General features: G+C 33.3%; 3 protein-coding genes across 4 annotated transcripts in view; 1 reads left to right on the top strand and 2 right to left on the bottom strand.

Moving 5' to 3' along the window:
• Positions 1-2139, bottom strand: part of LOC111447238 (protein trichome birefringence-like 13) — a 4843-nt gene extending 2704 nt beyond the window's left edge. Inside the window, exons 1-3 of the mRNA XM_023086280.1 lie at positions 1668-2139; positions 955-1132; positions 70-210 (exon numbers count right to left, since the gene is read on the bottom strand). Coding sequence (XP_022942048.1) covers positions 70-210; positions 955-1132; positions 1668-2088 — 740 coding nt within the window. The 5' untranslated portion in view covers positions 2089-2139. The remainder of the gene's footprint in view (positions 1-69; positions 211-954; positions 1133-1667) is intronic.
• A 1540-nt stretch (positions 2140-3679) lies between these two features.
• Positions 3680-8089, bottom strand: LOC111447239 (uncharacterized protein At3g49720-like). Of its 2 annotated transcripts, none has more exons than XM_023086282.1 (7): positions 7754-8089; positions 7002-7157; positions 6767-6803; positions 6138-6179; positions 4958-5335; positions 4740-4792; positions 3680-4168 (listed from the first exon to the last, which is right to left on the bottom strand). In XM_023086282.1, the coding sequence occupies exons 2-7, from the start codon at positions 7140-7142 to the stop codon at positions 4010-4012; spliced, it is 810 nt and encodes a 269-aa protein (XP_022942050.1). In that variant the 5' UTR covers positions 7143-7157; positions 7754-8089; the 3' UTR covers positions 3680-4009. The 2 variants fall into 2 exon arrangements, with proteins under 2 accessions (XP_022942050.1, XP_022942049.1); XM_023086281.1 differs by lacking the exon at positions 7754-8089 and adding an exon at positions 7441-7726 and having other exon boundaries at positions 7002-7325.
• A 995-nt stretch (positions 8090-9084) lies between these two features.
• Positions 9085-12244, top strand: part of LOC111447237 (LL-diaminopimelate aminotransferase, chloroplastic-like) — a 10121-nt gene continuing 6961 nt past the window's right edge. Inside the window, exons 1-7 of the mRNA XM_023086279.1 lie at positions 9085-9247; positions 9363-9436; positions 9637-9704; positions 9856-9972; positions 10370-10432; positions 11511-11615; positions 11820-11870. Of these exons, the coding sequence (XP_022942047.1) occupies positions 9165-9247; positions 9363-9436; positions 9637-9704; positions 9856-9972; positions 10370-10432; positions 11511-11615; positions 11820-11870 (561 nt within the window). The 5' untranslated portion in view covers positions 9085-9164. The remainder of the gene's footprint in view (positions 9248-9362; positions 9437-9636; positions 9705-9855; positions 9973-10369; positions 10433-11510; positions 11616-11819; positions 11871-12244) is intronic.

Here is a 12244-nt window from a genome sequence, read left to right as displayed (position 1 = left end):
CCCCCCCCACAACTTAAATTATGCATACCATAAAAGCTGAGTTGAATTGGAAAAACAAATTTTAAGTACCAGTGTCCTGTGTTGAAAACTAAAATATCATGGAAATTTGGAGCCTCTATCCATGAACTTTCTGGAATGTCAACATCAACTCTGTAACCTTCTTTATATCCAAGAGATTCCAATTCTCCACCGTCGGCATTAGCTGACCACCTGACTCAAACAGAAGTAGGAACAAATAATGTTAGTTGTCAACTGCTACAGCACTACAAAAAGATGAAAGAGGAAATTATAATGCAAACGTGAGAAGTGAGAACCTAGGAAATTATAATGCGAACACCTTTGGAACACAGTTGATTGAGTTGCAACGTTTTTCATTAAAAAAATTTCACGAGTCCAGTAAGTCCTCAAGAATGTTTGGCGCCAAAATCTTGAATCGACCCCCTCAAAAGTAATGAGAAGTACTAAAGAACGAGGGGAAGCTCCCACTTCGGACGGAACTCAATTGTGCGATTCTCATGGGCGACAGAGCATTGGAGAAAAAGGTAATCCCGACTTACCTAATTGTGTATGCTCCCTATAAGGAACCTAAAAAAACCGTTTCCTACTAGAGAAGTGAAGATTTTAATGATATCCTCACAGGATAACAGTAAATTCCAAAGTTCTATCCACAAGAACATTTTGTTCATGAGCAATCCTAAGACCATCCAACCCCTTCAGCTACTCTCAGCCCTTTTCATCTCTCCAATTGTTCTACTCTTTTGATGAACAAATGAGATGCCTAATCCAAGAATGGTAGAAAAAGGATAGACAAAACATTTGGTGTAAATTCGACAGATCAGACAATATCCAAATTTTTAGCGGAGTGAAAGATCATGAAGAAATAGAAGAGTTCGATGGATATAAGAATTGATGGTTAATGATAAATCAAACTAGTCATCATAACACATTACTTACGAAGCATATCGCGCCAGAATATTTGTTCTATGATATGTAATAGTAAGATTGTACTTCAGAAATGAAAAACCACGATCAGCACCAGCAGGACGCCACTTTTTCACTTCACCCGGCACACGTTTCAGAGAACAAAAAAGTGAAACAAACATGTTCCTATTTAAGGAGTCGCCAACAAATCCTGCACTGCAAAACATTCATAAAGTCCATATCCAGCATTATAACAGACATAGACTGATCAAATATATCAGCATGCAATATGTCAAGAATATGGATAAAGATCAAATAATACATAATCAATTAACATGGTCCTAAACTAAGAATAGAAGGTTCTGCATTTGAATTTCTGCCTAATTTTCAAGCTCGCCAATGGAAGTACTAAAAATTTGTATAAATATGTCATAACCCGTCAGCTTCACCTGATATATTCTACTTTCTCCACTCACATCAGAGACCAATTTCATGTTAACTGTGAACTGAAATCATGAAAAGAAATAACTGTCTATTTTACTGAATGAAAAGAGAGTACGGAAATTATAACTAAGCAACGCTCAGGAACTTGATCACGCTTAACCAATGAAGTTCAAACTTCTTTTTGTACCCCCAGAAATCTTTACAAGCAAGGCAATTTAAGTATTCAACAGTTGAGCACAAACACACAGCATGACGCGGAAAAAAAATTGCAGCAAGGATTAAAAGGGAGACCAAGCGAGTACCGATGTTAGTATTTCTGAACTTCTCAAGGAAGGAAACCGGATCAAAATGCGGAAGATCACATTGCTTCGGCTTCCAATGCCAATTGATGATTTGGAGAGCATTGGACTTGTTCGCCGCATAGCAGTTCCAGCCTTTGAAAATCTCTTTGCAGGTGTGGTCGTACCGGGAGGTTCTCAAATTCGGATCGTAATTCCAACTTCCATCGGAATAATCGCACGAGCCGTCCCTAGCCGCCTTCGATCTCCCGGATCTATCGCCATTGTTGAATTGGATGCTCTGATGCGGTTGTAGAGGGGCCGAGGTTTTACGGAAAGCTGAGAGAGCGAGAAGAACGGAAAGGAAGCAGATAAGAGAGAGTAGGGGGAAAAGAGGAACTTGCTTCGCTTGGTAATGACGATGGTGGTTCTCCCTCACCGCCATGGCCGGAGCCGGAGATTCCAGCTCTAAACGCTCATTCTCATTCGCTAATATATATTATCTTTTTTTTTTTTAATAAACTTTTCTTCAAAATTATGATGCTGTTTAGTAAAATTACAAGTTTAATTTTTCAAGTTAAGAGCTCTTGTCTCTTTCGTTGTTTAATTTTTTAAATTATAAATTTTAAAAGATTTACTTAATATAAAATTAAAAATTTAGAGTGATGAAATATGTTTGAAATTTATATTTAATAAATATTTTTTTTTAAATGCATTTGTAAAAAAATGCACAAAATTTAAAACTCATTAATTTATTGAACACACAGCACAAAAAGTTGGAAATTAAAATAATTTTTTACTAAATTAATCTTTTTACAGATGTGCGGAGACAAAAAAAAAACAAAAATATTAATATTTTATTTCAAAAATATTTTTAAATTTTTAACATGGTTTCGAAAATATTTTTGAATTTAAAATTTCATTAATTACCCTTCCAATTTAAAAAATATAATAAAAAATATTCACTATTATTTAAAAAATACACATGAAAATTAAAAAAAAAAAAAATTATCAACACCTCATAGATTATCTTTAAACTTTTTAATATTGCATCTCATAGATTATCTCCAAAATTTTTATAAAAAATATTCACTATTATTTAAAAAATACACATGAAAATAAAAAAAAAAAAAAGATTATCAACACCTCATAGATTATCTTTAAACTTTTTAATATTGCATCTCATAGGTTATCTCCAAAATTTTTAATATTGCACCTCATAGATTATCTCCAAACTTTTTAATATTTCACTTCATAGATTATCTCCAAACTTTTTAACGTTACTTTTGAAAGTTCACAAATATATCTAAACATTAATTATCTCCAAACTTTTTAATATTGCATCTCATAGATTATCTCCAAACTTTTTAATGTTACTTTTGAAAGTTCACAAATATATATAAACACATGATATCGTCGGTAAGTACATTTCTCATTTTTTTAATTTAAAAATGTATTTTTTTATAAGTTTTAGAAAAAAAAACGTTAAAGTATTAATGAATCTTTTGAAAGTATATTTAAAACACTTATGAAAGTTAGTTATTTTTCTTAATAAAATATTAACGATTTTCATCTAAAATTAACAATATATTATTAGTATTAGTGAATTTGAAAGTATATTTGAAACATTTATGAAAGTAAGAAAGGCAGTTATTTTTCTTTAACAGTTTTCATCTAAAATTAACATAAATATATTTTTGAATTTTATTTGAGAGAGTGAACACAGCCATAACTCTCTCTTAATTTGGTAGATCGCATTTGTATAAGCATTTGAGAATGTTGTTGGGAGTATTCTTTTTAAACAACACCTAGCGGAAGGAAAAAGAAAATTTTCTTATTGTTCAAGTCTATCTTAAGTAATATTTTGTTGATACTTTATCGATCTTATGCTTTCGGCTGTGCAACAATTCATTTCGAAGTATATGAAAGCATTTTTATCGTGGCATCAGTGACGATAATGTTCATACAAAAACCTTAAAATCCTGCTATTACCGAAAAAGATTCCACGCCAAGTCTCTGTACAGAGCAAAAACAGAGAAAAGAAAAATGATTCTTATTCACATCCATATTTCCACTAGAAAAAATTGAAATATGGATACCATTTGGTAAGAATTCATATTTACAAAGGGGAAAAAATGAACGGAACAGAAGACCCAAAAACAATGGAGCAAACTCATGCCAACAGTTTCGACTGATTACTTACTTATATCAAACGAAAGGTCTGATATTTGTCAGACTAAACCTAAAAAGACTTGGAAATAAATTTACTAATCTAAAATGAATGAGTGACTATGATAATTAAATTTGAAGCATGGTTTCAATTGGCTAAAGAATTGGACCAAAAAAGAAAGAAAAAATCAATAGTTTTAATGGAATGGTTCTGACTTGAGAAGAAAGATTTGGCAGACTGGTTCGAATGAGATGTCTTTTAACATATTGTTAAGCCTCTCTTTAGCAGCAGCATCTTCTTCAAACTTCCTTTGAGCTAAATACATTTTCCACCAAGAAGGACTTCGGAGTTTGGCCTGCGAAATTCACAAACAAATTGAAGCCAAATGATCATTGCATTAGTAGGGAAAATTCAACTACATGTGACACTTAGAGGAAGTTTCGAGTATTGATTATCGAGAATGAAACACATGTTGAGGATTGTTGGGAGGTAATCCCACGTTGGCAAAGTTAGGGAATGATGATGGGTTTATAAGTAAAGAATATATCTCCATTCGTACGACGCTTTTTGGGGAAGCTCAATGCAAAGTCACGAGAGCTTATGCTTAAAGTGGATAATATCATATCATTGGAGAGTCGTTATTCCTAACAAAATGTTGTCATGACATGAACCGAGTTGAAAATTCAAATCATAAACCATTAACTACGTAGTAGATCTTCTAGAATTTGTTTGCTGTTTCTTGACCATTACATTTTATTTCAGAACATGCATTGTGAGTGAACAAGATGTGACAAATCAGTGATAGAATGACATCGAATCGTCACACCCTCGCAGTGTATGTTCATTCGACATTTAAAACTTGAGTGTTTCAAACTAAACTGTCCAACAATCAAAGAGGATTAGACTTAAAGTTCCATAATTCTAACCTGGCGGTTGTATCTGGATCTGTTGAATTTCGAAATTGGAAAATCTGGATGACCTGCATAGGATAGAAAATGAGACGAATGAGAAGTATAGCAGCATAACATTGAAGACCCAGGACATGCAGTTTGAAACTAAAAAAACATTAGAAATAATGATATAACCGACTCTGAGTTCAAGCATTTTTAATCTCTAGAAAACAAAACTGCAACGAAGGATTTACCTGCAAATATGACAATACCATCTCTAGATACCCTCATAAACTCGGGAATTGTTTCGTTAAGGTATCTTGAAGACATATATTCCAACGTATCTGAAACTATAACATGAGAAAATGATTTCTCCCGATAAGGCAGCGGAAATTTCATATCAGAAACATGGACAATTTCTCTCTCAATGAGATCCCAGCAGCACGAATCAGCACCTTCGGTGTCATATGGATCCATACCCCAATCTACATAATCATCCTTGTCTTCGAGCAATTCGGGCATCACTGAACCAGTATCAGGGCCAACATATAACACTTTGTTCATGTTATAGTCATATACTTCCTTTAGCAATGTTATTGTTGTTTGAACTTCCGAAGTGCAAAATGTATCACCTGCCATTATGATCTAGCAATATTAAATACCTGAGAGATTCCTTGTCAAAGAACATGGGTGATCGTTTTTGTACGTGTTGTATACGCTGGCAGATTCATGAATATATTCAATCGTTTCCTTCAAAAACTTCAGTTATAAATTGTTTTCCACTCATGAGGTTCTTTTCTTCTGTACTTTTAGTTCTTTCTAAATTAATAAAAAGAAATTTATAAATGAGAATGATCGAGAACACTAGCAGTACATTGGTGTACATGGACCTTTATGGTAATTCTCAAGTGGCCTAATCTAATTTCCAAATCCATGAAGAAAATTCAGCTGTCTAACTTTAGCAAGCTCAAGGTTCCAAATGTTCAAACAAATCACGGAATACCAAATAAGCAATTGTATTACCTACAAACAATGATAATCTAGTATTCTTTTTCTACCATGGGCCGAGCTATAGATTGTTGAGAGACCAACTGGGAGTAGAGGAGTTAGTCCAAATCTCAGTGATATATGAAACGAAGGCAATGTTATTTATTCTGATATGACCTACGCAAAGTGCTCCTTGTCCATATAGAACTTAAAACAAAGTCATCATTAACAAATTGATCAATTATGAGGAATTCCAGACGAATTACAAAATCTATACCACTAATATGGAACAGGAATTTTGGTTCAAGACGGTCAAAATCCATTTTTTCAATTTTAACCAAGCTTGATTGATAACTGAATTATATTCTCAGTGAAGCAATGCTGCAATGTTATTGTACTAATTATTAAAAGTCGTTGTAGTGACTTCGTAAAGATAAGACAGAATACCTTCAACGTCATTCTCAACATCTGTGATACTTCCCTGCCCACCTACCATGTGAAGATAAAGAATAAGAAGAAATTAGATGCGCATATTCAGATTAAGAATAGAAAATATTATATAACAGTGAAGACAACTTCAAATTAGAAGTTCAAAACAAAAAAAAAATTGAGAAGAAAAGAACTTGGATATCAAACAAAAAGGAAAACAAATTTGAGAAGAAAAGAATTTGGATATCAAACAAAAAAGATAAAAGCCTTGTTTATTTGTTTTTTTTTTTTTCTCGTCTTTGCTAAAGTCTCTTATCTCTATACTTTCGGACTTGCCCTATTTTGGTCCCAAATACCTTTTTTAAAAAAAGAGAACTATTTTGTCCCTTGTTAATTTGTCTCCATGGCTACCTCGGCTAACTTATGTGGCTTCAATTCATGTCTATGTCAGCAAGTTAAATTCATTTGATAAACAATTTTTGTGAATGTAACAATGAGGAGCAAAATTTCTATATTTTGAAAGATAAAAAACAAAAATATGCATTTAAAAGTTTGAAATCTAAAACGATGTTGCTTCATCGTGTAGGCATCCAGCCAACTTAATTAACTTAGCTACTGTCCCTCCGAGTTTAGTAACAAATACGAACCTGATGCATGATGGAGATATCCTATAAAAACGATTGCCTGAAAATTACAGAAAACATGCAAGTAAGATTTGCGACATGAATTCGATATTTTCCAGAATTAAACAAAAAAAAGAAATCACAATTCAATAAATATATGTTTTGATAACGTGATTCAATTACAGTAATTGAAATGGGAACATTATGTTTGCATTGAAAGAAAGGGGAAGGGAAGAGGTATAATCGTAAAAAGAAGTACCATCGTCAGAAGACATAGGAATGATAAAATTGACAGTAGTGAATTTATGTATTGATTAGCGCCGCGAGCAGCATAGCGATTTACTCGATTTTGCCTCATTAACATCATAGTCATTGGCATAGAAACTTCAAAGCCGCTCATGACTGAGTTAGAACCCTGTGTGAAATAGTTTCCAGTATCAAAATAACTTGAATTTCCGTAGGATCATCACTTCAAAGCTAATGAGAACAATATTCTTCACTGATTCATATATCATATGCACCTCCTACTCCTCTACTCTATTTATTTCACACAATTCAAATAAGCTGGAGTGATATACTGATCCTACCACACCAATTAAATGCGATGTATATATCAATTTACGATGATACAATCAAAGGAACAACAAATTTTTAGAGTCATTAGCTTAAAAACAAAAGAAAAACAGCACAGTGGATACTGAAATTCATCACATTGAGTCGTGGCCGAGAAAATTAACCACATTCCAAATTCAAAATCTGCCATAATTAAATACGAAAGCGATCACACTAAATTTCGAGCAAATAGAGCACAATCGCAACAATGCATCCACTGTTCGCTATTATAACCAGAACACATCCACTACCAATCACTACCAACTCTAAACACACAAATGAATAATTTGGAAGCAAAAGAATAGTGATTCGAGTTCATGAAATCCTAGAAAGTAAAGAAACAGTAAACAATCGAAACGAAAGAATTGCAGAATTACGAGGAAGCGGATAGCGTGTTACCTGAAGCGAAGAAAACTGCACAACTTCGGGACTCGCTTCCCGATTAGAACACGCTTCGAATCTTTGGAGGACTGATTGAACTTTTTGGCTCTCGAAGAAACAGAGCGCTGTTGAGAGAGAGGAGTAGAGGTTAGTCAAATAAATGGGCTCCTTTTATACCTTACCCTTCCGTGCGCTGGTACCGAAAAAAAATAACAAATAAAAATTTAAAATAATTTAGCAAAAAAAATATTCGCTGCTTAAGTTAAACTAAACCTTTGGTTTAAATCATAAAATTGTTAATGAGATTTATTTAAGTATATATTTTTTTTATTTAAATGCTTACAAATATAACAATTTAATACGTGAATTATAGAAAAAAATAGACAATAAATTTAAAAATAGTGTATCATGTATCTAGATTTCGAATAAGCAAAAATAATAATAATAATAATAAATAAATGGTAAATTTTAAAAAATAAATCTCCATTGAATTTTATTTAATTTAATATTTTACCAATACTAATTTATCTATTTAATATCTGAAGTTTTTATTTAATTAAAAATTTCTTTAATGAAAATTATGTCCGGTAAATTTTAAAACAATATTATGACTGATCTCAGTGCTATAAAAAAAACGGAGTCGGGTCGCCGGACTTGCTGAACATTATACCCTATAAAGAGTAGGAGTTTTATTTTTTAATTATGATGTGTGCTATAAGATAATCGAAATTACTTTTTGTGAGACATTGTGATTTGCTTCTTCGTGCAATTTCTAATTTGGGTTTCAAGTGATATGCAGATCCGAGCTAGAGCTAATGAAAAAGTAATATTTGACAAATATAAAGGGTTCGTTTGGAATGACTTTTCAAGTGCTAAAAAACGCTAAAACACTTACGAAGTCATTTCAAATGAGTTTAACGGTCAATGTCGAAGAATTCCAAAATCCAACCAGACACTTCGACTAAAGTCTATCAATATCAACATTTTATGACCTTTAAGGACACGAGATTCAAGAAATTAGAGAGGAGGATACTTTTTTATAAAGATTAAAGACGTTTAATTTAAGATTTAATGTGTATTTTTTTTTAATAAAGTGAGTTTATTTTTTAAAATTTTAAAGGTATTACTAAAATATTTTAAAGTTAATAAAGATATTTTTGAAAAAAAAAAAAGTAAGTATTGTAATTTTTTTAAAATTTATTTGAAAGTTTATGGGTTTGTTTGAATTTTTTTTTTTTGAAGTTTATAATGGAAAATTTTGGGAGTTGTAGGTAATTTTTTAAACCAATTAAAAATGAGGTATTTTTATTAATTAGTTTTATTTTTTTTTTATAACCAAAATTTAGGGTTTCAGTTGTTTAAAAAAACTGGCCACTTCCAGCCGTGGAAGAGGACATCATCTCACTGAATACGTTTGGTACTGGAAAAAATGGCGGCTACACACAGCTTATCCTCTGCTGCACTCTCATCGTCTTCCTCTTCCTTTTTCTCGCACTCCAGTTTCAATGCCAAGTACTTTCTCTGTCACTTCATTTTCGTTTTGAGTGGTTTTTCGTTGGAACTGGAACTTCTGCATGTCTCGTTTTGTCGCATAAGAATCATCGAAATTAACTAGTTTATTCTCCAGGAATCCGAAGGTATCATTTCCAGGAACAAGGTTCCGCGTCAAGTGTGTCGCAACGTCTCAAGATTCTATGACAGGTATTGCGGAAATTACAGATTGTGTTTGAAGATATAGAATATGAATCTTCAATTTAGAACTTCTCGTACATTATCGGTTGATGAAAGTAATGATATCCATACTTCGATGATATCTGCAAGAATGAGAACTTACTGCTTCTTCATCTTCTTATTGGCGTTCTTTTGTTGTTTTTTTTTTGTTTTTGTTTTTTGTTCTTAAGCCTACAAAACATCGGTCCCTCGAAATGCGAACATGGCCAAACTTCAAGCTGGATACCTTTTTCCCGAGGTGTGTAGTGTATTTTGCTCAAGGTCTTAGTTCATGCTATTGATGAATTTCCATGCTTGAGCTTTTTAGTTTTATTTTCATCTTGAAATTTCGATATCATCGCTTTGTATTAACTTTAGCGGTAATATTGTATGTGTATATATTATAATAGATTGCAAGGAGAAGGAATGCGCACTTGCAGAAGTATCCTGATGCGAAAGTCATTAGCCTTGGAATTGGTGACACTACTGAGCCTATTCCTGAGGTTATTACATCGGCCATGGCAAAGGTATAAATAAATTACTGCTTCTGGTTCTTGTAACTCGCAAATCATAACAAGGTTGTCGGGATTCAGCTTACTAGGGTAGTGTTACTGCCATCTCCTTCCCAGTGAAATTAGTCCTTTTTTCTTACGTATTTGCATGTAACTTTTTGTCTCATTCAATTGAATTTACTACGAGTTTCAGACACTCCTTATAGAAGTTTAGTTTGTATGAAATAAAACTATTCTATGGTGTCCAATTCACCCACTACATTTTTCTTCCAACTGTTGCACTTAATTGGAAGGTTTCCCTGGAGTTGTTTTCATGCCAGAAGATCATAAACCTCATATTACTTGATTTTTTCAGCTAAAAAACTGTTTTTAACTTAGTCATTTATGACGAATCTGTTTCGTTCTTTGGCAGAGATCACATGCATTGTCCACACTAGAGGGTTACAGTGGATATGGGGCTGAGCAGGGCGAAAAGGTATGCAATTCAGTCCCGACAAACTTTGTTACTCCTAGCCTTTTGAAGTGAAGTTGTGCATTTGGCATCTTGACTTTTGAAGTGTAGTTGTGCATTTGGCATCTTGATTGAAGTTTCTGATATTTGGAAAGGGTTCTCTACCGAGTGATCTTCCTAATGGGTGAATTTTGTGTAGAAATAGTGAGAAGCCTAGCCACTCTTTTGTACACTGTAACACCCCTAGCATAAGGTATTACTGTACTTTTGCTTCAAATTCATGGGATTGCATCTTTTAGTTTGGCATGTTGTAGAACCAACTTTTATCAGTAGTGGACTTCATCCAACAAAACCTTGGGGGCCATACTCTTACCAGAAGAGCTAAGGTCTTGTGACGAAGTGCTATTTTGGTCTTTAGAACCCATGGAAGGAAACATAATAGGAGAGTGTTATTCGATTCTTATAAGACTCGGGAGAGATTTTCGATTTAGATTCTTACAGTACTTTAACGGGTGGTCAGTTGCTTAAAAATTGCTACAACCACTCTCCCCTTTTCGTTTGTATCAATTGGAGCACACATTTTTTTTTTTTTTTTTGCAAGTCTGCCTTTGGGCTTTGGCGCATTTTTGGGTAGGTTGTACTTTTTCATGTTCCTCTTAATTTGAACTTATCCGTTTCTATTTAGAATAAAAGTTTAGCATGATCAAATATGATAGACATATTTTATATTGTGAAAGGTTCCCTCAACATTTTGCCGGCACCTTCAACAGTTTTACCACTTGGTTTTGGCGTACATCCGACAACAGTTTTACTACTTCGTTTTGGCGTACGTCCGACAACAGTTTTCTCGATTTGATATGCCTCTTCCGTCAAGCATGTGCCTTCCGGCAATGATTTTTTTAAAATTTTTTTGCTACCTAGCTTGTATAGTTTCAAATTAATATGCTGTCAGTAACTGGTTTACACTTTGCGAAGTATAGTAGCTGCCTTATTGTGTTAATAAGTGTTTTCCATCATTTTTGCATTGACCTGATGACTTGACTTCTTTTAGGTCATTTCTTTACAAGATTGGTAGTTCTAATTTAGATGCTGATTTGTACAGCCAGTGAGAGCTTTAATTGGCAAAACATTTTATAGCGGCCTTGGCATAGAAGAAGATGATATCTTTGTTTCTGATGGCGCAAAATGTGACATAACACGTCTTCAGGTATGGTTTGTTTTAGTTTTGAAAAAAATTCATCTGTTAAATCTATCTATTTTCGATGTATTTGTTTGTTTTCCCTTTAATGATGATCATCAAACTTAGCTAAAATGTAAGATAGCATGGGTAATCATCTGTGTCGTAACTTGGCTAATCATCTATGTGTCTGCTATCTTGTTACTATCTAACTTCTCTTCCCACTTTTGGCAGCTTGTTTTTGGCTCCAATGTGTCAATGGCAGTGCAAGATCCATCATACCCGGTGATTGCTCTTCTCATTATCGAACTTTTAGATATTTAACTGGTGCACTTATAACATTTTGCCAATCCACTTCTATATGAGGCATTTACTTAGATGATCATTTGAAAAGTATTGAGCTCTTCTTTTGTGCAATCATTTAGCTGCATCTCATTTTTTCTCTTCTGCAAGACGTATTTGCATTTGCACCATTAGAAAACTTCACTTGTAGGTTTAGTCGCATTAGCTAACGGATAAGTTCACTACAGCTCAAGCTATAAATTATTTCATAATTTAGAAAATATATTTGAAGTAATTTTTGTTACTCCTTTCTCTCACTTTTTGGTTTGTGTTTTCTAGATAGTTATGTAGTGTAACATTCTTATGGGGGGGGGGGG

The sequence above is a fragment of the Cucurbita moschata genome, unplaced genomic scaffold (assembly GCF_002738365.1).
Source record: "Cucurbita moschata cultivar Rifu unplaced genomic scaffold, Cmos_1.0 Cmo_Scf00009, whole genome shotgun sequence".
In the NCBI taxonomy this organism is placed as follows: domain Eukaryota; kingdom Viridiplantae; phylum Streptophyta; class Magnoliopsida; order Cucurbitales; family Cucurbitaceae; genus Cucurbita; species Cucurbita moschata.
Note: the sequence above shows the minus strand (reverse complement) of the source record. Positions and strands in the feature narration are given on the sequence as shown.